At 44.7% G+C, this 24,014-nt stretch overlaps 1 protein-coding gene across 5 annotated transcripts in view; it reads left to right on the top strand.

The window, feature by feature from the left end:
- FSTL4 (follistatin like 4) overlaps window positions 1-24,014 on the top strand; it is a 739,698-nt gene that overhangs the window by 331,514 nt on the left and 384,170 nt on the right. For all 5 annotated transcript variants that reach the window (XM_069592040.1, XM_069592042.1, XM_069592041.1 and 2 more), the window contains one exon: window positions 17,786-17,819. In XM_069592040.1, coding sequence (XP_069448141.1) covers window positions 17,786-17,819 — 34 coding nt within the window. The remainder of the gene's footprint in view (window positions 1-17,785; window positions 17,820-24,014) is intronic.

The following is a 24,014-nucleotide window of genomic DNA, read 5'->3' as shown; positions in this document are numbered from 1 at the left end:
ATGGCCCTGGCCTTCTTCTTGGCCCAGAGGACTTTATCTGGTGACAAGGAGGGAATGGCTGCCCATTGCTGCTCTGTCTCATCTCACCGAGGATGCTGTCATGTGTGACGGTGCCACCCCGTTGCCCAGACTGTCACACCTGGGAGTCTTATCTCTTCCTTTTGAGTCCCATCTTGAGCTAGGTTTCCGTCCATGTCCAATGGGTTGTGCCAGTTGGTTCAGTATTTCACAGGAAGAAAACACTTCTGTGACCATGCTGAATAGGACAAAATTATCTGTGATTCATTATACATTCTAGATGAAAATGTAAAATAGACTTGTAGCCTTACCTCCTTGAAAATGACTGTTCTTACACTACAAGAAAGGAGGGTCCTGAGCTGCATTCTGTAGGAAAGCCCTGTAGGTGGTGGGCTGATGTCTCACCTCGGGGTTATGAGAAGGGAAAGGGAATCATTACAAATGGCTCTAAGAAATCACCCATAACATGCGCATGGTGAGCAGTTAATGCAGTGTGGAATGTGTTCCGTTAGCAGTGTGGGCCTAACTGTGGGTGACGGAAGAGTTAAGAGCAGAGAGGCACTGGGTGGGAGGCAGGCTGGGAAGGACCTCTTGGAGATGGAGGGACTTGGAGAGGCTGGCAGAGATGGGGGTGGGGAGAACACTGAAGTATTTGAGGAGGAGGGACTTTTCACGTGTAGATGTGCTGGAGCAGGACCAGGTCTGTTGGGGAAGAAGAGGAGGGACTCTGGGCATGGTTACCCAGGCCTGCTGGCCAAGTGACTCATGCGGGCCCCCTGGTGGCTATGAGCAGAAGCACCTTCCAGTGGGTTTGCATACACAGGTGTGTCATCTTGGAGCCCTGCAGGCTACCTCGGGGGTACAAGGCTAGAGTCTTCAGGCAGCCTGTGCCCCTCTCCAGCTCGCCATCTCCAACATGCTCCTCTCTGCTCTCTCCCTGTTCTTTCTGGAGACCCACTTCTCTGCAAACCTGCAGATCCTGTCTCAGAGCCTTTATCTTATAGCTTTGCCCTGCCAGTACACCAAGCTCTGGCCTCAGGGCCCTGGGCTGCCCAGTCTAGGTCTAGTCTCAGAACCTGGTTGGCTCAGCTTGGCCAGGCATTTGTGTTGGTCCCATCACGTGTGGCCAGAGGTTAGGTCCCCAGAGGAGCAGTGCCATTCAGGGGCTCTGAATGGAGGCTGTGGGTACGGGCCTGGGGGGCTCGAGTGAAGGAGCGAGAGAGCAGGTCACCGTGGTTGGCCGGGGTTGCTAAGGCTGAGCAGCCAATCTCGAACCTTTCAGCACTTGGAGCAATGTGGGCTGAATTTTCAGAAGTGCTGGCAATTTATCAAGTTGTGCTTTTTTCAGAGCTGGAACTGGGTTAGGACACCTGCCTACATGGTCTTAAATATTTGCTCTTCTGCTTTGTATGCCCGGCTTCTTCTACCTGTCTCCGTGGTACCTTCAGCATATCAACCTGGACTGTCTGCGGCTAGGCAGCTCGGAAGCCCAGTTTACCCTCCCTGGCTCATCCCAGCTCACAGACAGGCTGTAAAAGCTGCTTGATGTCCATGTGCTGGCTCAGCATTTTGCCAGTTGTCACCCTGACCCTCCCGGCCCCCCGTGACTGTGTTCACGCCCCCTCAGCAATTGAGTAAAGGGCAGCAGGCTGTGGGGCTTGGAGGTGGCCCTGCGACTCTAGCGCTCATGCATCTTGAAGGGCAGGGAGCTCTTTAGGACAGCTGCCTTGAGGTTTAGATGGACTTGTTCTTGGAAGGAAAGGAGGGGCTTTGTGGGAGGGGAGTCGTGACTTTACCAGGTGTCTCTTCTTAGAGGGGCTGTCACTCTGTGGAATCCAGTAAGTAACAGCACAACTGAGCTGCCATGAGATAATTAGGCCACAGAATCTAGACACAGTGGATGCTCTCTCGGTTCTGGGGCTGAGCTTTGCTCCCAGCCAGGTGCAGAATCTTGTTGCATTCGCAACTTGGGTTTTGCTGTCGTGTCTATTTCTGGGTAACTAAGAGTGTGGAGTGTTAGGGAACCAGGGACACTGCCAGGGTGGGAGATGTCAGGCCAGTGGCCCTCTGGAGCTCAGAACTGGGCATCTGAAGACACTCCTCATAAGGAATAAGTAGATTCCTGATAGAGACTCCTTTGAGTTGCATAGTTATGAATGTTGATAACATTAATAAACAGCTCTCATTTTGTCAAAGCTTTAAGTATGTCACTTCATTGACCTCTCAAAAAGATTCTATGAGGTACCATTACATTTCTTATTTTATTCATGTGGAAGCGGAGGCTTCAAGATAATGGGTGAGTTGCCTGAGGTCTCCTATGTGTGGAGTGGTGGAGCTGGGCTTTGCATTGGCCTTCTGACCATCCCACATGCTCCTCTCAAGCTCCAGCTGCTTTCCCCACCCCCACCCCTACCTTATATATTTTTGAGGCTCAGGAAAGGATGTTTGGGAAATTCCTTGGTGGTCTGGTGGTTAAGACTCCACACTTCTAAAGCAAGGGGCATGGGCTCCATCCTTCATTGGCGAAGTAAGATCTTACTTGCCTAGTGGAGCAGCCAAAATTTAAAAGAACATTTGATGATGAACTTTGGAGGCCAGAGAAGACTCTATCACATCAGATAAGACCCTTTCACCTACTAGCGGGCAGCGCAGCTTGAGGGAGCCTCCTGCCCTACCCTGGGGGCAGTGGCAGAGAATGTCCTCCCATCCCTCTTCAGCCTGGCTCCCCAACACACAACTCTTTCTCTTGTCTTCTCCCACTGTGGGAAAGGGCCTATGGGGCAGCCATGGACCCCACAAGCAGAAACATCTCTTAGGCTATTTTCTTCCCTTTATCAAGGGGGCGTCTAACACGGACTTTGCAGCCACTGCCTTGTGGATCCCTGAGCATCTACCCTCTTGTAGGGCAGAGCCTAGCCAGGCCCACTGCAGTTCCTGTGTACATAGAAAGCTGGGTGTCTGGGCTCTGGATGGAGGCCTAAGCATGACAGTGATGAGTGGTTTTCTCTGCTTCTGCTTCTAAGAATTGGCCTTGGAAAGTACCTAAGGGTTGAGAACTGTCCAGGATTGAGAATTAGGAAGCTAGACTCTGAGCCCTTGACTTTAGGGAAGAGGCAAGAGTCCTGGAATTGGTGACTAAGGCGATTACTGTCAGATACAGATTTCTGGAGGGTCAGTAATCCCAGTGGGAAAATGCTAGTGTTTGCTGACTCTTCTACTAGTCCCTGGAAGAGAGTGAGGGGGTCAGTGCTGGGTTACAGCCAGAGTTCCTTATGTACCTGCTGGAACAGAAACCACCATGGAGGGTGGTCCTCTCTTCCCCAGAGGTGGGAGTGGTCGGGCAGCCCCAGGTGCACAGGGCACTGAGGTTGGCTCAGCTGTGGGAGCCGGTGCTGGCCCCTGTGGAAGTGTGCTTGCCTCCTCCAGTGGGGGTGAGCACACCAGGAAGTCTTGGCTCCTGTCTCATGGATGAGGAGGGAAGGGCAGCTCTGGGGGCGGGCAGGCCCCCACTATACAGTATACAGAGTGCCCACTGTAGAGCCCCAGGGGGAAGGAATCCTGGCATTTGAGTGTGCTGGAGCCAGTCAGCTCTTGGGCAGCACCAGAGGGTCAGAGAAGGTCAGGGTAGATAGCCTGGGGTGGGTGCAAGAAGAGGAGTGAAGGGACAGCTCTGGCTGGGTGTTGGTGGTTCACGATTGACACTGTATCAACTGATGGAGCCATCCTTCACCCTGTCTCTGCCTGTTATTGCCCACTAGGGCAACAAAACTGCTGGCCCCTCCCTGCTCCAGGGGCCCCAAAACACTGATGAGTACCTGTTTGGTTCTGGGCACTGTGCTTGTGGTTGGGGACAGGGCAATGCTGGACAGTCTCCCAGATAGTGTCCATAGCTGGGAACTGGTAAGTTACAGCAGCCACCAAGAACCCTTCCTCTGTAGGGTCTCCTAGCAGTCTCACAGGCACTACCTTGAATCCCAGCTTACAGCTGTGGTCACTAAGGTGGACCTCAGCACCTTGGAGCTGGAGACCCAAGGTGCTGGGGCCCAGATGAGCACCTTTACAACCATTTAAAGCCAACTCATGTCCTCCAGGCCAGTCATCCTGTTCTTCCCAATCTGGGGAGGCTCCCAGCTCTGGTGCTGAGCCTTCCCTTCCCACCTGTACCCAATGGCTGCTGAGATCTGGATACTGGGGTCGCATGGCTCCCCAGGGAAAGAGAGCCCAGGCCTGCCCCATTATCCACCTGCTTTACTAAATCTTGCTGGGAAAGAAATCTGTGCTTCTCTGAACAGTGGCTGTGCCTGGGAAAGCCTTCCTGGTACCTGCCAAAGCCCTGGTGGTCCATTGGAGGCTGCCTGGCTCTGTGATGAGCAGCACTGACGAGCAGGGTGAGAGCCTGTTCTGGGGGAGATCGTATCCATACATTGAAACCAGGTTTATAAAAACCACTGATGCCTGTGTCCCTGCCCTAGAGGCTGTGATTTAATTGGTCTGGGGCATGGTCTGAACTCTGGATTGCCTAAAATGTCCCTGTTCAAGAACCACTGGGTTGGCTTATGGAGGAAGTGCAGATTGAATGCCCTCAGAGTTGTCCTTCTCAGCAAATGCTCTTCGGGGAGAGAGATGGTTCCAGCTCTTGGAGACAGTCTCATGTGCCTCTGCCCCAAGTGCAAGGCCCTCTGTGAGGTGTGGGTGCCTAAGGCTGGCCTGGCTCCTGACCAGTAGGCGGAGGGCAGACGTCTCTCCAGCTGAGCAGTGATGCTCACAGTTCTTTGCACACACCTCGTTCTATTCTCATAACCACCTAGACACTGCTCTGAATGTCATCTCGTGGGTGAGCAGACTCAAATTTCTGGAATGTCCTACTTAAGTGCAGCTGGAAAAGGACAGGAGAACACTATCGGTTTTATCTCACACTTTCAGAAGCGCTGGCTACTCAGTGAATAGCAGTCCAGCTATGCTGACCATTGGGTGCCTTTCTTTCTGACTCTGTTATAAAAGAAAATTGAAAAGGAGCCTTATTGTGCTTTAAAGGCCTTCTTAATTATATATAACTCATTTAATTTAAACTACTTTAGGTTCCATTTTTAATACAAGTTTATAGTGGTACAATGAAAGTGCTTTCTAATCAAAGGGTGTTAGCAGATTTATCTCCCTGTGTAGAAGCAGATACCCATAGGAGCCTAGGCTAATTATTTACCCAGACAAGAATCAAAAATTGCCAAGAGTTGAGTGGGAGGCATGGTGGTAGAGGCTCATGGGTGGCACTGGGGATTCATCTGTGGTGGAGTGGGGGCTGTGAAAATTGAGGAAGGTGGGTGTGGAGAGGGCTCAGCAAACAGAATTGGCCCTCGTCATACTCACTGCTATTTCTGGGGCTGTGACTGCTTCCATTGCTAGTTCTTACTGCTGGTGCCACAGCTGTAGACAGGGAGATGAGAATGGAGATGGAGGCTTGCGTGGTGGCTTCAGTTCAATTCAGTTCAGTTGCTCAATCATGTCTGACTCTTTGCAACCCCATGAACTGTAGCATGCCAGGCTTCCCTGTCCAACACCAACTCCTAGAGTTTACTCAAACTCATGTCCATTGAGTCAGTGATGCCATCCAGCCATCTCATCCTCTGTCATCCCCTTCTCCTCCCACCTGCAATCTTTCCCAGCATCAGGGTCTTTTCAAATAAGTTAGTTCCTCACATCAAGTGGCCAAAGTATTGGAGTTTCAGCTTCAACATCAGTCTTTCCAATGAACACCCAGGACTGATCTCCTTTAGGATGGACTGGTTGGATCTTCTTGCAGTCCAAGGGACTCTCAAGAGTCTTCTCCAACACCACAGGTCAAAAGCATCAATTCTTCGGCACTCAGCTTTCTTTATAGTCCAACTCTCTCTCACATCCATACCTGACCACTGGAAAAGCCATAGCCTTGACTAGATGGACCTTTGTTGGCAAAGTAACGTCTCTGCTTCTTAATATACTATCTAGGTTGGTCATAACTTTTCTTCCAAGGAGTAAGCATCTTTTAATTTCATGGCTGCAGTCCCCATCTGCAGTGATTTTGGAGCCCCCAAAATAAAGTCTGTCACTGTTTCCACTGTTTCCCCATCTATTTTCCATGAAGTGATGGGACCGGATGCCATGATCTTCGTTTTCTGAATGTTGAGCTTTAAGCCAACTTTTCACTCTCCTCTTTCGCTTTCATCAAGAGGCTTTTTAGTTCCTCTTCACTTTCTGTGGTGGCTTGAAGGGATGACAAAATGGTTCTGAGCAGGGGAAGGTCATGCTGGGCACAGCAGGGAGCAGGGAACAGGTCTGTAATCAATGCAGCCCCTGGAGGGGCCCTCCTTTTCACAAGTAGAAAACCTCTGTCATTGTTTCCCTTCCCTGCTTTGTCTATGACCGTGGCACTTGTTACTATGACATGTTCAGTACATTTCATTTGCTTGTTTGTTGTCTGTCTCTCTGTGTGAGATCATAAGCCTCATGGGGACAAGGGTTGTGACTGTCTTGGCATTGCTGCGTCCCCAGGTCAGTCAGTGTTTACTGAATGAACAAATACATGGACAGATGAAGGTAAGAATAAATGAACTGGGCAGGAGAATTACCGGGAGCTCTGCCGGGAGTGCTGGGTGAGGGGCTGTGTGTGTCTCAGGGAGAATCAAGGCGGTGGGAATGACAAGATAAGGCCTGACAAAAATGTTCTGCAAGGATGAGCCTGCAGAAGCAGAAAGTGATAAATGAGGAAGTAGGGTTTATGCCCCAGGGGGCAGAAGGGCCACTGGCCCAGCAGGAGGACTAGGGAGGAGGGGATTGTTTCTGGGCAAGATGAGAGACTCTGGTTGTGGCACTTGGACTAAGGGGTTTTCACTATTTCTTTTGGAGGAAGTGAGCCTGTCATTCATGTGCTCACCTTCTCACCCATTACCTGCCTTTTTCTCTTTCCTACTGATGCCCATAAAGCAGTATGTCTGGGCTGCAGACTTAGGCTCAAATGGGAGGGACAAGCAGCCAATTACCAGTCTCAGTGTGTTCTGCCAGGCAAATTGTAGCTACTCTCTAAAGTCAACTCTGAAACTCTTAAGACTGAGTGATGCAGGTAGTCATGGAAGAGCCTTTTAGAAAATAGGCAACAGACCACTTCCAGGTTATTCAGCTAATGTGACAGAAGTTGCCAAATGAAAAAATGAATGAGAGTAAAAAAAAATACAGCTGTATTGTGTGCTGCACATTTATTTGAATAATATTTATTATTCAAATTGAATAATTTCAAATTGAATTGAATAATATTTATTATGCAATAAGTATTGTGTGGTTTGTGGGTGGAAAAAAGAGCCCCACCATGGCTCTGTGACCTTCTGCATCTTTAAGTCAGGTGATCTCTATCTGTGAACCACCCCCACTCCATGTGTAAAAGCAAGAATGAAAAATAGACATGAGAACTCTGCCAGAGGGCAGCCCTTTTCCCTCTTTTGTCTCTTAATTTTTCAGACACAGATTATTCTAAACCTCACTGTGGCTTGTAGCTGACAGAAGAAAAAAAAGGAGCAGATTTTAATAGCATATGAAACAGGTTGATGTTAAATTACATTGTCTATTGGGTGGTACCCGGAGGGGATAATGAATAATTAAAACATAAACTACTGTCCCTTTCCCAGGGGCCACCTGTCCTCCCCAAACACCTGTAACATGGTCCTGATTGTCTTGTGGCTCACGGATGACTAGAACACGGGATAGGACAGCTGGTGGGCATGAAACCTGCCAGAATAAGGAAGGCATCCTTGGCTGTCCCTGATCCTGTGGAAACTTGGCTGAAAATGGAAAATATGGAAAGTCAGACTTCAAAGGCAGTCAGTGTGTTCCACAAGCCCAGAGGAGACCCTCATAACCCCATACTCTCCTCAGGAGACCGTGAAAGAAACTGACTTCTTTCTTGCAATCCATCTGTTGAGGGTCTGTGACAGGCCAGACCCTGCGGTGGGATGAAAGAGGAATGAGATGCAGGCTGTGGGGGAGATAGATGCTGTCCTAGTTCACGGCAGTCCTGTGTGACTGTGGCACGTTGCAGCTCACCAGCTCTGCGTGGTAGGCTGGGCTTTGTCGAGCCTGTCTGGTGTCCCTGGAGAGGATGACTGTTAGTTGATGGGGTGGTCCCTGGAGTGCTGAGTTAGAGCCCCAAGCTGCTAACTCTTAGAAGAGACCTGTGTGGGGATTGCTTGTCCTCAAGCAGAAGTGATACTGTGCTATACTTTTCTAAATAAAAAACTTAATCAGTTTTTAATTTGTTGGGTTGTCAGATGAAGCTGGGAAGTGCCCCTCTGTCCCTCTCAGTCTGTTCATCTGGCTGTGTGCAGATGATGGTGTTTAACGGGTTGGGCTGATCTGTTTGTCATTGACGTTTATTCCATCAAAAGCAAGTTAATGCTTGCTTGTACTGTCACTTTGGTAGATTCACCACAGAAGACAATTTTAAATCCAGAGCCAACTTTTCTTTTTTTGATTGTAAATGAATAACCTTTAATATATAGCTTTAAGTAATACTGAGAATTTAAAATCCCTAAATCCTCAGATGATAAATCTATTCATTCTTTGCTTCTAGAAACAAGAAATTGAACATCCAAGTCACCTGAATTTCTGAAGGCCTGGCACATATTCCCATTCTTTCTTTTCTCTGTGGTGTCTCATAATCACCATCAATACTTTTCTCCTTAGAGCATCACAGCTTTCCTCCAACGCAGCCCTCTGTGTTCCCCATCAGAAAGCACTGAGAACTGCCTGGGGGATTCCGCCTGTGATTCTGAATGGTCGCCTCAATCCGCCCTGTCTGGGCAGTCTGATCTGCCCATTCACAGATGGGGAAGCTGGAGTGGCAGGTGTCTGGGCAGCTCCCTCAGTGCTGCGGCTGCGGGTGTACTTACTAATAACAGGCTGCTCAGACCCCCTGGAGGCTTTGAGGGTCTTGTTTCCATCTCCTCCATGGACATAAGGAAATTGATGTTCCTCACAAGTGTTCCCCACAGGGAGGCTATTGGTGGGTTCATATCAATGACTTAAAAAAAAGATGCCTATAGCTTCATCATAAGGAGATTTCTGTGATATTCTTTCAAAATTATCCATGCATGGTCTCTTCCATTTGTTTCAATAAGCCTCCAATAAACACTTGGGTCCTGTGTAAACACCAGTTTGCTTACACTGATCCACTTACTGTTGGACAGGAAGTAGAAAGGACACAGAACTTGCTCACTGTATGGGGTCCACCTTTCAGCCCTGAAATGTGGAGAAGGTCTTTTCATTGCCTCTGTGGTCATCCTCCCCACCCATTCCCTGCCTGGTTTCCTGATAGAGGCCAGGGAGGCTTCACTGGCTTGGGAAGCTTGTGGGCTGAGAGGGGGAACAACCAGGCCTGTGCCCATCTCCCTCTGCTCTCTCAGCATCCTGAGGTGTAGGGTGGTCAGCTGTGCCTTTCCCACCTCTAAGGCAGTCTACCTGAGAGGACACACCGCTCTACCCAGAGGGCTCCTAGCACTGGGTGCTGTTCTCAGGGAGGTAGGAGATGAGCTCTGACCCCTCGGCGAGGTGGCATTCCTCAGGAGCAGGCACCTCCTAGTTGATAGTTTCCTCGAGCTCTTGCTGTGGGCTCCACATGACTGGAGGAGAAAGCTGATGTTCAGACATCCCCTCTACACCCTCCAGGAAATCCTGTTGCTAGCAGGATTATTCACCTCGGCTCTCAAGCTGGCTCTTGAGTTTAGGGTTAATCCCCTAATTCTCTCTTCATCCAGCTTCGAAGGCCCTGACGTGATGCCGTGGCAAATCTAACAACAAATCTAACAGAGGGTTTTCCTTCTGCCTTTACCTGGACAATAGAAGCGAGATAAAGCGTACCTCAATAAGCGGGAGGCAGGAATCGAATATATGCTACATAAGGCATCCCTTTATTTCACTGTGTTCTACCTGTCCATGTGGCTTTAATTGCAGAGTGGTGTCCTGCTAGCAAAAATCAAAGTTGTTAAGAGTCAAGTTTTTAAAATTCAAATGAATAAATGAAAGGTTGTAAGAAAGATTGTTAAAGAAGTATTAGTGTTAAAAGCATCTCAGACATGAAAACCTTAGAACTTAGATGTCAGTATTTCAGTAGTGATGAGTGCTGTTAGCAAAGCTTGCATCCCAACTGTACTGAGTGTTTTATGAATTGAGCACATGGGCTTCCTGTTGTAGCTTCTCCAGGCAGTAGGAGCCTGAGGAACTCTGAAGCAGGGGGCTGCCTCAGCTCCCCTGATGCTGGACTGAGGTGCTGCCAGTCATGGGCTCAGCACCAGGACACTGGCAGGGCTGAGGGCCTGCAGCTGCCCAGCCCTCAGATGCCCTCAGCCCCATCTGCACAAGACTCACCTCTGCTTCATCTGCAAAACCCTGGCCACATCAAGCTTCATTCAGCTTCATGGTTCCGTGGCTTCCTCTTCTGAGCAGTGGGTGTTTTGATTCCTACTTGGCTAACTCACAGAGCCAGCATTTTCCCAGAAGCCACTGAATCCCGTAACATTTTGAGTGATAAATTGAGACTTATTCTCTAACCAAGGATGACTGGATTCATGGCCAAGGAGCGGTACATTTGATCTGGGGCCAAGGTCCACCCTTCTTTTCCTGAGCCTCACATATAGCCTAAGATCGTGAGCACCGCCTAAGATGGATGAAAAGGATTCAGGCACAGAATCTGAGGATCTTCATTTGTCCTCTTTCAGCAGCTTGCAAACTACGTTTTTGGTAGCTGAGAATCTGTAATAGATTTTTGGATTATGAAAAATATTACTCAGCACTCACATTATATTGATTCAGAAATAAAGATTATGCAGTTCAACTGCACAATAAAATACAGCTTTATGGGATGGTAATTTTTTACTTAAGTTCTCCTACGTTATAGTGGAAGATAATGGATTCAGGAAGGGCACAATGAGGAATAAAGCTGTTGTATTGTATTGGTTAAATGGCGTTTTAAATGATTTGGCTGTCAAATTCGTGGAAAGGTTATGAACACTAAATGAAAAATCTAAAATTAATTCCCTACTTCAAGAAAGTGTGATTTATACCATAATAAAATTAGATTTTTAGTTAAAGAAATTTAGCCGTTAAATAATGCCCATGTGCTAACTCTCATTTATAACCATCTGGTTTGAAGCTTCTGCAGCAGATAATTTCTTCCTTAAGCAAAGTGTTCGGGGTCTTGGTGTCACTTCTGTCAGTGAATTCTATTCTGTTCAGTTCTGCTACAGGTTTTGGGGGAGTACTTTTTCAAGTACTGGGAAGACGTTCTGATTGAGCCACAATAATTGATGGGGACATTGAACTCATTTCCCTCCTCAAGTGATCTTACTATTTCTCCGCCTTTGTTGTCTTCATTAATGGCAATAAAGAGGGTGATGGCCACCGTTTCAGGACTACTGTGTGCCAGCCACCATACTGAGTGTGCTACAGGCTTGTATTTCACTTAATCCTCCTAACAACTCTATGAAGAAGTCACCATTCCTACCCTTATTTCACAGATGAACAAGCTGAGGCTCAGAAAGGCGAGATAATTAACCAAAGGTGGCAGGGCCATGGCCATCGGGAAGAAGCCAGGATCCAGCCCAGACCCATCTGACTTCAGAGTTGCATCTTTTAGCTCCTGTCACTTGTTTCCAGCATATTCCCTGAGTATTTACTTGAGGCAGCAGAACACAATGGGCTCCCCAGGAGGCTCAGTGGTAAAGAATCCGCTTGCAGTGCAGGAGCTGTAGGAGCTGTGGGTTCGATCCCCGGGTTGTGAAGATCCCCTGGAGGAGGGCATGGCAGCCCACTCCGGAATTCTTGCCTGGAGAACCCCATGGACAGAGGAGCCTGGCAGGCTACAGTCCACGGGGTCGCAAAGGGCCAGACATGACTGAAGTGGCTGAGCACACACAGCAGAGCACGGTGGTGGGATTTCCAAGACTTGAGTCTAGCCTTGCCCTGGCCACTTGCCACCCTGTGACAGCTGAGCAAGCTGTAGCCTTTCCTCCTGTAGAACCGCCCTCATCTGTACATTAGGGCATGTGATTTATTCCCCTTCTTCAACAAATTTCTGCTGTGTACTATGAGTACTTTGTCCTATTATATATTTAAATTTTCTATTGACATGTATCAAACATAATGGAAAGTGTATACATCTTAAGTGTAGAGTAGAACTCCATTAATTTTTACAAAGTGAACACACCCAAGTGACTACCACCAAGATTGTAATTTAGGACATTCCCAGTAGCCCCAGAAACCATCTTTTTTTTAAATTTATTTTTTAAATTGGAGTATAATCACTTTACAATGTTGCTCTTGCTGTACAGCATGAGTCAGCTATAAGTATACATGTATCCCCTCCTTCTTGAACCTCTCTCACATCCCCTCCCACCCCTCTAGACTATGAAGTTAGGTAGGTACAAGTTTAGAATTGCTATTAATTCCTATTAAATTGTTCTTTTATCATTATAAATCTAATGTAGTCCTCTCTCTTCTTTATTCCTTTCCCCCTTTTCTCTTTTCTTTTTTGTTTTTGTTTTTGATAATCCCACTCCTTTGACCTTATAGCATTGCTTTTACAATTTTTTAGATATTAATACGATTATAATACTTAAATTCCATTTGACCTCTTGAATTTGTGATCATATTGTCATTCATTTTAGTCCTGTAAATAGTATTACCTTAGAGAGCATTATTGTTGTTGTGTTAAGCAGCCAGAACTAGATTTGTTCATTTTTTTAACTCTTTCTGTTCTTTATTACTTCTTGGACAACTATGCATTCATCTGAAAACACTTTCCTTTTGTCCAGAGTGTTTCCCTGTATTGCTCTTAGTATTAATCTGCTGACAATGTATTCTCTCAGTTTTTGTCTGTCTAGACATATCTTCATTTTATCCTTTCACTGGGTATAGAATTCGAAGTTTTCCAGAAATTTAAAGATGTTGTTTCATCTTTCATTTAAAGATGTCACTGAATTTATGTATCCAATTCAAGCATAATAATGTAACTCAAGAGGAGGCTGTGTGGATTATTGAGTTCATTTCCTTCTGATTCCCTTCTCTAGGATGGCAGACCCTCTTCTGGTTCCATTATTTTCTCCTGTAAAGTTGGCTATCCGATCTTTGTAGGAGATGTGCCCTCTTTACCTTCACCACCCACTCTCTGGCTATTTTAAAGATTCTTCTTTTTGTCCTTGAATATTCAACTGTATTTTCATGAGCACCTAGTTATGGTGTTCATTGTATTTATCTTGATTAGAGTTTCTAGAGATTCCTAAATCTTTGGATTGATGTCTTTCATCAATTTTGGAAAATTTTCAAGCGTATCTCTTCAAATATTGATTCTGCCTAATTTCCTCTATCTGATACTTCAATTATACTTGTTAGAACTTATTAGTTCTACAGTGTCTCTCATACTCTGCTGTGTTTTCTACTCTTTATTATTTCCTTTCAGATCTTCAGTCTGGTTATTTTCTACTGATCTAGTCTCCGGCTTATTAATCCTCTGTTCAGTTGTGTTTAGTCTTCTGTTAGATTCCTGTTGAAGCTGACAGTCATTTATTTTTTAGTTCTAGGATTTCCATTTGATTCTTATTTTAATTTCAATTTTATGGTGAAGTTCAACATCTTCTGTTTTCCTGAACATATTAGTCATAATTATTCTAGAGCTTGTATCTGATAATTCCAAAGTCTGGATAACCTGTGGATCAGTTTATGCTGTCTGTTTTATTGAATTTTAGTCATCTGATACTGTTTCCCATCATGCCTGGTAATTTTGGTTTGGATGTTGCACGTTATGTATTGTTAAAAAAAGTAATAAAAGCCTCAATTAAATAGAGCTGGGAGACAAGAAGGGGGAGTTCTCATATGCTGTGACCAGAGCAGAATTCAAAGGAAAAAGAAAGACTCCTTTCGTCTCCTGGCAACAGCCTAGCCAATGAAAAGCCATTACCTCTACATTCACTATTACCCTCTCGATTTATCAATGGTTTTCACTGCTATAAAAAAATTTTCCTTCCTTTGCCAGGTGGGGACTTGCACATGGCTCATCGTGGCTATAGACACTGAATTTCAACTCTCTTCTCATCCTGAATAATGCCCCCCCCCCTTTTTTTTTCTGGAGGGATAGCTAACAATTTATTAGTTTTAGGTTAAAGCTATGAAAAATATATGGTGTTTGGATTACTTTATTGTCTCTCAGAGAGGACTTTTATTTGTTAGATACGGAATGCTGGCAGATCATCTTGATCTACTCAGGAACATAAGTTCTTTGAGAGTATATGATATTAACTGAAAGTCAGCTGCATTTCCCAGGACCACTGTTCCTTTGAGCGCTTAATTTTTGTCTTCTGAGCACCATGATACTGTCAAAATCTGTTTTTAGTGTTTTAGTTTATTTTTTAGTTTGAGGCGATTTTTTTGCTTATTTCTCAACCTCTTGTTCTTTATATATCCAATTCAAGCATAATAATGTAACTCAAGAGGAGGCTGCACAGATTATTGAGTTCATTTCTTTCTGATTCCCTTTTCTAGGATTGCAGATCCTCAAGTTTTGGTTGCTTTTGTAACCTCAACTCAGGTATCTCCCAACTCAGGCTACTTTAAGCCCAGAAAATTACTTTGTTTGACTTGTCTGAAAAACCACAAATTCCCCAAAGGGCAAATCTGGCAGTAAATATAGGGCTCTCCACCAAAGCCTTTTCTTCTCTCCAAATATTGGCTAAGTTCTGTCTGCCTTTGTTGCTCTCACATGCCTTCAAAAACTTTTTTGTTGTTGTTGTTGTTATTTATCCAATTTTTGTAGTTGTTATTAGCAGAAGGATTAGCCTAATACAAGCTATTCTTTCATGGCCTGAAGCAGAAATCTATCTCTAATTTTCACACTACTAATTGAGTGGAGTTAGAATGTTTTGTGCATAAGCTTTGCAATTAGACTTTGGAATTTAAATCCCAGCTGGCCATTGGCCAAAATGTGAGAACTTGGACAAATTTTAATCTCTCTGACCCTCTACTTCCTCTACTTTTTAATAAATATCTGAGAAATAAAGTTGCAGAAACCTTAAAGGTCAGATAACTCCACTTGTATTTAAACTATTCCAGTGCATAATAAAAGGGAAACTTCCAAATCCAGTATATGAAACTGATATAATTTTAATTCCTAAAACTGAGAAAAATGACACCTAAAATTATAGCTCAATCTCATTTATGAATACTAATGCAAAAATGTGTTTAAAATCATAGTGAACAGTATCTAGCAGCATATTTTTTAAAAAACATATCATGATTAAGAAAAGCTTACTCCATAAATATAGACATAATTGACTACTATGAACTCTACTAGGTAAGCCATCAAATTAATAGAGCTGAGGAGAAAAACATCATAGGATACCTCCATAAGTGCATAAAAAGTATTTGGTTAAATTCAACACACATTTATTTTATTTTCATTCAACAAATATGTATTGAGCATCTGCCCTATTATAAATAACACTGAAAATGCAAGAGTGAGAAAGATGTTGGCACCATCCCAACTCCCATTCCAGTGGAGGGAAAGAGCCAATAAATAAGCAAGTAAGGGGACAAGCTAGAACATAAATTTATTTTAAAAAGTCTATAAAATATGCATAGATTTCACTAATATGATAAACATATCTGGGCCAAAAGCCAGTATTTTACTTGACTGGGAAACATTACAGGTTTTCTTCTTAAAATCAGAAAGAAGACCAGGATGCTTACTGTGTTCAAAATTCTTAACATTAGAGAAAGAATTAGCTGTAAGAATAAGATGAGAGTAAGCAACAATAGAAACTGGAAGGAAGAAAATCATTGCTATTTGCATATTGTATAAATCAACAAATGGAGATGCCAAAAGAGTCATTTGAAACCTATTAGAAACAATAAGAAATTCAGTCAAGTGGTTGGTTATATCAATATGTAAACTTCAATTGCTGTCAGATATACAAACAACAAACAGTTGTAAGATATAATGAAAGATAAATTCCATTTATGATAACAAAAGGTATGTAATAAAGACATTTTCAAAATATATACAGGAAAATTATACTCTTGAAAGAAATAAAAGTAGACTTGAACACATTATTTAAAATACCATGTTAAATAAGGAGATACATTATACAGAGGTCAACACACCCTAAGGTAATTTATAAATTTTATGCAATTACAATAAAATTCCCAGAAGGTTTTTTTCTCGAGCTGTAATGGTTGATTTCGTGTTCCGCAAATACTGGTTACTTCCAGGGGTGGCGGCAGCCCCTAGAGCAGAGTCTGAGCAGCAGTGTAGAAGGAGCTGGGTTTACTTAGTGTGCGATGTGCTTTGTGGCTTTGGCAGCTCTTGTTCCAGTTATTGTTCTCCAAGCTCCCTCTTTTGACCCTTGAGCTTATGAAGAACCAGCATTTGGGAAGCCTGTTTGGATAATCGCGCCTGCTGCTATGCTGCTGGCCTGTGACATGGTCTTCCATTGGTCTCCACTTGGCCTTTTGACTCATTACAGAGATGGCAGGGAGAAAGTGTAATTTAGGCAAGACAGGACAATCTTTTCAGTGCCTCCTCAAGTTTCCTTCCTAATATTGGCTCCCTCTTCCTTGCCCCATAAGAATACTAGACGAGAATGCCAAGCTATGAAAGACATACTAATGCTAAGGTATTTAACCTTCTGTTCTTCAGTTGCTAGCATGGATTTTCACCTTAATCTCAGTATTAGGCTCTTTATTGTAACCGGGTCATTTATAACAGATTGTAGATGCTTTTTACTAGTCATGAAACCACAACAGATTTCAGCCTTTCCCTGCATTACTTCTCACTGGACCTTTTCCTGCTGCCTGACCATGCCTTGTACTTTTTGGCCTTTTCTTAAGCTATTCTCTCTTCCTGGTACACCCTCCCTCCCATATTGCTATCTGAAAGCCTGCCCATTCTTCTGTGCTATTTGCAAAGGTTCTTTAAAAAACCTTTTTTTTTTTTTCCTTACGTTTTTCATTTGATTGTGAACATATTGGTATTTGTCAAGGAAAAAAATCTCCTCTTTGTTTCTCAGCAATTTGTGTTTGTTCTGTACCCTTCTGTTCAGCTGTAAATATCTTCAGTTCAAGGACTCTGTCTTTAACCTATGTAATTTCTGAAACACTTTGCTTATTGCTCTGCACATTTCAGGAAGATGAGATTGAACTAAGAAGAGCCAAGGCCAGTGGCGTGGAGCGGCTCTCCAAATTGTCCATAGTTTCCCACACTCTGGAAATTATTGAGGAGCATAATGAGTCACCAGATCATGCCAGTGGCCTGCACAGGAACAGTAATGGTCTTTACCATGTCACCACCGATCACAGCCTGCTTTTGCTCACCGCATTCTGGCTCCTGTCTGCTTATGTTTTCCCTACAAACACTTGCCGTCTAGGTCAGGGTGGGAATTCAACTGAAAACAAGGTATTTCCTAACAATTGGAACCAGCCCAGTTTCCATATAAGGAAGACCATGAGAGTTGGGTCTGCTCATTAAAAACTGCATGATTAACAGTATTTTTGCTTAAGCCAGCAAAGCAGCAAGTGGTTTGCATTTACAGATGTGTGTGTATATGTTGAGAGTTTAGTAGCCCCAACACTGCTGAAAGTCTTTTATTTATGAGATTGTTCACCCTTCTGTGAATGAATGTCTAACAAGAGGTGAGGTATTTGCAAGTATTTCTACATGTGCGTTATTCTTCAAAAACACCAAATCTTTCTTGTCTTGCAGGAATCCAGAAGCCTTGATGTCACAAGAAGAGAAGGTAGGGAAGATGCACTCATACTCATTTCATTCTCATTGTGGGCATATGGATGTAGTTTGGTAAAGTTAGGATTAACTTCAGACTGCGGGCAGCCTGTTCTTTGAAATTTCATGTGACCTGTTCTGGGTGCTGACTGCTCGGCGCTTGCCTCAGGGACTGCAGGAACAAAAGCCGAAGTTTGCTTGTGAGAGCTGTGTCTTCCACCTTCAGGTATCAGAGATGGGGTCTAGGGAACTGGCTCATTCGTGACAATGTTTGCAGTCTCTCAAAAGAAGCCTCATTTCTGAGTGAAGTTTGAAATAATTAACCTGGTGAAAACTACATCAACAATCAAAATTGTTTATGGTTTGAGATATTTCAATAACTGGGAAAAGGTGCCACTGTGAAAAATATTTCTGATTAGATTTTTACGACTTTAGTTAAGCTGAAGTAGATATAAGTACGTAATTTTCCTTTTGAAAACAATTCCACCATGTTTTATTTTCCTTGCGAGAGTTCCTCTAGTGCATTCGTTTTCTGATTACTAAGGTAAATATATATGGGTGGTAATTTCTGAAATCTTTTAGTGGAAATTGAAGTTACTCTTACTTGCTTTCAGTGATACCTAGTCTCTAATAAGAGACTGTCTTTGGTATGATTGGGGCTTCTCTGGTGGCTCAGAGGTTAAAGCGTCTGCCTCCAATGCGGGAGACCCGGGTTCGATCCCTGGGTCGGGAAGATCCCCTGGAGAAGGAAATGGCAACCCACTCCAGTATTCTCGCCTGGAGAATCCCATGGACGGAGAAGCCTAGTAGGTTACAGTCCACTGGGTCACAAAGAGTCGGACACGACTGAGGGACTTCACCTTCACCTTTGTATGATTTACCTTCACCTTTGTATGATTTATGGAAATCACCACCAGTCATCCCTTTATTTCAGGGATGGGAGGATGAAGTTAGGAACCAAAGTGCGTTCTTGGTCTGGGGTCTGGCCTTTGGTTTTAGCTGTAACCACACCTCCTTCTTGGTGGTATTGTCTCCAAAAAGAGCACCAATCATTAGAAGTGAGAAAATACCATACTGATTTTCAAACCTAAAAACCTTGCCTCTTGGTTAGTTCTTATTTTATGCAACACAATGAAAAACACAGAAGGGTCACGTTACTGAAGTGTGCCTCTAGACTTAAACTTTCCATACTGTCTATACTCATGGGTTCAGAGAACCAGTTTGCTGCTGTCTGTGGTACTGGAATCCCGGATACAAAGGATCTGGTTAGTCTAGCTCTTGGATGAACTTTCTGGCTTTCACTCTCATTCGCCATTGTCTCTGGTCTGGGGCTCAGCGTCCTCTGAACTGCATCCATAGCGTAAACCACAGCATTTGGACATCAAAATCAAATGGTACTGGATGAAGGTGGGTGGGGCAGGGAAGGCCTGTTTCTGATTCAAAGTTGTGTTCACAATGGATATTATGACCATGTAACCTGGAGAAAAATAGCCATTAGGAGACAAGTTGGCATGAACTTTGGTTTAGAATACTATTCATTCCACTTCTCCTGAGTGTGTGTGCCTGTTTGGTGCACAGCACTATTTGCATTATGGAATCACACATGAGCTTAACTGTTTTGGACTCTTACTGTTCTTGTGTTAGAAATGTCTTTAAATAGTAAGGCTAGGATATGAGAAAATCATGTGTATTTTTGCTCAAAGGCATAAAAGACCTTATTGTACCTGAGACTCCAAATTCCTAGAAGACTATGTGTCTCAGGGTGAGCAAAGGCATGGTTAGGCTGTGCTCTATTTTCCCATAACCCTCTTCTTTCTTGAAGCAGCATCTTTCATAACTGGCTTACTGGGAACATATGCCTTGGGTTTGTACTGGTAAATTTGTCTTGATGTAACAGAAACATATTTCTTCCTCCTGTGAGCTGATGTTTCTTGCTTGCTTCTGTCAAAATTGAGTGTTTGAAAATTCCTGAGATCACCCGGTGCCTTGGTGTCAGTGCTTATAACCTGGCAGGAAGGAAGGAAGAGTGGGACCTTGTAGGTCAGTTCTGAGTATTTTTTAAGTCTGAGATTCAATGGCTTGGGTAGTAGGGTTGTTAATCTTCCCCAGAACAGTGTATGTGTATGGGTATAAAAGTAGTAGAAGCACTGTGAATATTTCAATAAACATTCCTGCAAACACAAATAAGACATTATTGTCTAGCAATGAACACTTAGCTTTGACTTGATCTGGCACTGAAAGAGGAGCAGATAATTAACCCTCTGAATTTTTCTGCCTAGTCTGCCAGGCCCAGGATATCCTAGAAAGGTCTAGAGGGGTAGCCTATGGACCACAAAACCTAAGATACTTTTCTGGTTTTGTTTTTATGTAGCATGTGACTCAGGATATCAGCTCCAACCAGGGCTGATAGCTACACATGGATGACCAATTGCCACTTTACACTCTGTAACATTGGAAGCTCTGGATTAAGTCTGTGGAGTGAGCGGTGAGGGAGCTAATCTTAGCAGTGGGAACGGAGTCCAGGCTAGGTCACGGCTGTGCTGGAGATCGTTAGGGTGGCGCGAATGCACCGCGTGCCTCAGATGGGCTCTGGGCCTTAGTTCCCCTGTGCCCCTCCCGTCCAGTGCTGTCTTGGTTCTCAGACGGTAGCCCGGCTGTCTTGCCTCACGCATTGTCCCTGCAGCCTGCCTGCTCTTTGTCCCTCATCTTGTGAAATCCCACCTCTCTCCTATCCCTTCCAACTCTCTTTCTGAAGAGTTTTGCTTACCCTACTTTACCTGGGAGTTAAGGGCTTCTAGTAAGTCATTCATTTCCTAAGAGTTGAGACCCTCCCCTCTTTCACTCCTAAATTCCTCAAGGCCTTAGCCCGGGGCCTATAGTTGCTCAACAATCATTTCCTGAATTAAGTGCAAATTTTAAAATTGCCTTGTATATGTATTTTTCACTCTGATCCTGTCCCAGTGATATACAAGAGAGGCGCTGAATCATTTGGTTCTACAGAGGCACTTATAGGAAGTGTTCTGTGGATATCCAGATATTCCCAGCTGGTGCATTGATGAAAGTGCTCCATGTTCAAATAGGTTTGGTATTATAGGTTGGATTGTGTCTCCTAAAAAGATATTTTGAAGTTCTAACCCAGAATATGTGAATGTGACCTTACTTGAAAATATAGTCCTGGCAAATGTGTAATTACAATGAGGTCATATTGGATTAGGGTGGACCATGATCCAATAAGTGCGCTCCTTTTGAGGAGAGCGATTTAGACACAGACACAGGGAGCATGGCATGTTCTAAAGGAGGCATAGACTGAGGGCATAAGCCAAGCAACACGAAGGGCTATTGACAATCAGCAGAAGCTGGGAAGGAGCGACCGAGAATCCTCCCCTAGAGCCTTCACAGGGAGGGTGGTCATGCCTACACCTTGATTTCTGACTTCTAGCCTCCAGAACTGGGAGAAAACAGATATCTCTCATTAAGTCACTTACTTTATAGAACTTTGCTACAGCAGCCATAGGAAAATAAAACACTTGGTAAATGCTGGACTCAATATCAAGCTGGTTGTTATTTTTATTGCAGAATCTCTTAGGTTGTGAAGATGTTAAATAGGACTTTGAAAAGGGAGTGTAATAAGCAGCATTTCCCAAACTTAGTTTCCCATGGCATCTTGGTTTGTTTTTAATCATCTCTGGCTGGGCTTCCACGCAGTGCCCTTTGCAAGCCCTGCTGTAAAGAGTCCACAAAGAGGGACCGCTTTGACAGAGCCTAGGACATGCCCCAGCGTGTGACTGTCTTCCAAAGGTGGTGTGTGGAGAGAGTGGTGAGATAATGTTAATTGTATCTTAGATATTCTGAAGTTTTCCGAGTTTCATGTTCTTTATCTCCCTTGACTCTCAGTAACCCATGATATAAGCAGAGCAGATGGCACCTTACATGAGACTCCTTCCTTTTCATGCTTGTTTTAGTAGGAATAAAGAGCCCTTTGGGCCAAGGTCCCTCTGGACCAATGTCTCTCTGAGACATTGAACCTCTCTCTAATGGGCAGGAGATGATTTGATCTCGCTCCATCACCCAAGGATTTCTAAGCCTACATGATCACTGCCAAGCCCAGAGAGCTGAGAGGGCCTCTTGGAAGAAAACTTTCTAGGGGAGCTTTGTTTCCAGTTAAGATTTGTGGGAAGGACTCTCAGGGGAGCCTGGAGGGCGACGGAGGATCAGATATTATGGCAGGACGGCAGCCTTGGGAGGATGTCTCTTGGTACCCCAGTTGGCCCTCCTTCCATCTCCAGGGCAGTCTTACATCATCCTCTTGTCCTGGGCCCCCCTTTGCCAGCAGCACGGGGAAGGCAGATGGCTGCTTCTTCATTGCCTCTCTAATGCAGGCGTTTTTACACCTCCCTCTACTCACCTACAATTTAATTTCAACTTTTTTTCTGAAGCTTCCACAAAAGGTGCCAACCTCACCTCACCGAGACACTCCCATGTCCACTCTGAGAGCTGATGCTGATGATAACTGCTGGGATCCATCTACCCAAACCGGTGCTTTTCTCTAACTGATCCCATCACACTGAATTACAGTCATGAGAGAACACTCGAGTGAGCTGAGCAAGTGGCCAGGATAATTCAGCCCTTGTCAGCCGCCCCTTAGAGCATGGGGCGATCAGTAAGCTATTCCAGATGTCTGTGACTGTGCTGTGATTAGAGGCTGTGGGTTTTGGGGGTGGGCGCCAATGTCATACTGCATTACCCATCTTCCCTGCGATGGCTCACTCACACATTGCCTTCTAGACCAGCCTGCCGTGGCTTCCAGCAGGGCTGTGAGGGAGACTTGAGAGGAGGGATGCTGCTGTCTTCACAGAAAAAGAGAGGAAAGTGACAGTCACACAGCCAGGGTGGCTCTGTCTCCTTAGCAATGCAAATCTCCTGCATAAACATGACCTGCCAGTCCTGAGTGTGTAACTAGAGCCTCACTTTGTGAAAACCCTTGGAATTATTCCCTTAATTGGCAGCTGCCTCTAATAGCCCCTTTTTAGTTCTTTGCATCTGGGTGAACTTCAGCTATCAAGAATTGCAGTCTGTTTACCATTAATTTTGATTTTGTTTAGCAGATGTTTTCTGGGTCTCTCGGTTGCCTGCATAATCTATCTTGGTATAATGTAAAGTGGCTGACTCTTTTCAATGAAACAGATTAATAAACTCCTAACTTCTTTTGAGATAACTTCTTTAATGGCTGCAGATGTAGGGAACTTAAAAGGAAGCCATTCAGATTTGTCAGTGCCTGGGGCAGTGGGTCCTTTTCCAATCAAGACTGCCATCTGGAGAGAGAGATGGGATTTCCTTCCCTATCCTACCCCCCACTCTATACAGCAGAGCTTGCTTGTTCTCTCCAGCAGTTATTGGGCTCCAAAAAGTTGGGGGTGGCACCTGTCTCCTTCAGTGTCTAATTCCACAGCAGTTGACTCTTTCTGGAGAGTGCTTTCTCTTCAGCTGCTGGAAAACTGACATTGTACCTATGTGCCCCAGGTTGAGTGGGGAGTGGATGGCACCACTGGCTGGTGTCTTCTGGTTGCATACAACGATGTGGCACCCAGTTTGGCCACAACCAATTAGCAGAATCCTACTTCTCCGCTTACTCACAGTGTGACTTTGGGGAAGTTACTCAATCTTCTCTGAAAAAGCTTCAGTTCAGTTCAGTCGCTCAGTCGTGTCCGACTCTTTGCGACCCCATGAATCGCAGCACGCCAGGCCTCCCTGTCCATCACCAACTCCCAGAGTTCACTTAGACTCATGTCCATCGAGTTGGTGATGCCATCCAGCCATCTAATGCTCTGTCGTCCCCTTCTCTTCCTGCCCCCAATCCCTCCCAGCATCAGGTCTTTTTCAATGAGTCAACTCTTCACATGAGGTGGCCAAAGTATTGGAGTTTCAGCTTCAGCATCATTCCTTCCAAAGAAATCCCAGGGCTGATCTCCTTTAGAATGGACTGGTTGGATCTCCTTGCAGTCCAAGGGCCTCTCAAGAGTCTTCTCCAACACCACAGTTCAAAAGCATCAATTCTTCGGTGTTCAGCCTTCTTCACAGTCCAACTCTCACATCCATACATGATCACAGGAAAAATCGTAGCCTTGACTAGACGGACCTTAGTCGGCAAAGTAATGTCTCTGCTTTTGAATATGCTATCTAGGTTGGTCATAACTTTTCTTCCAAGGAGTAA

The sequence above is a fragment of the Ovis canadensis genome, chromosome 5 (genome assembly GCF_042477335.2).
Source record: "Ovis canadensis isolate MfBH-ARS-UI-01 breed Bighorn chromosome 5, ARS-UI_OviCan_v2, whole genome shotgun sequence".
Lineage (NCBI taxonomy): Eukaryota > Metazoa > Chordata > Mammalia > Artiodactyla > Bovidae > Ovis > Ovis canadensis.
This window is presented reverse-complemented; position numbering and strand designations above follow the sequence as displayed.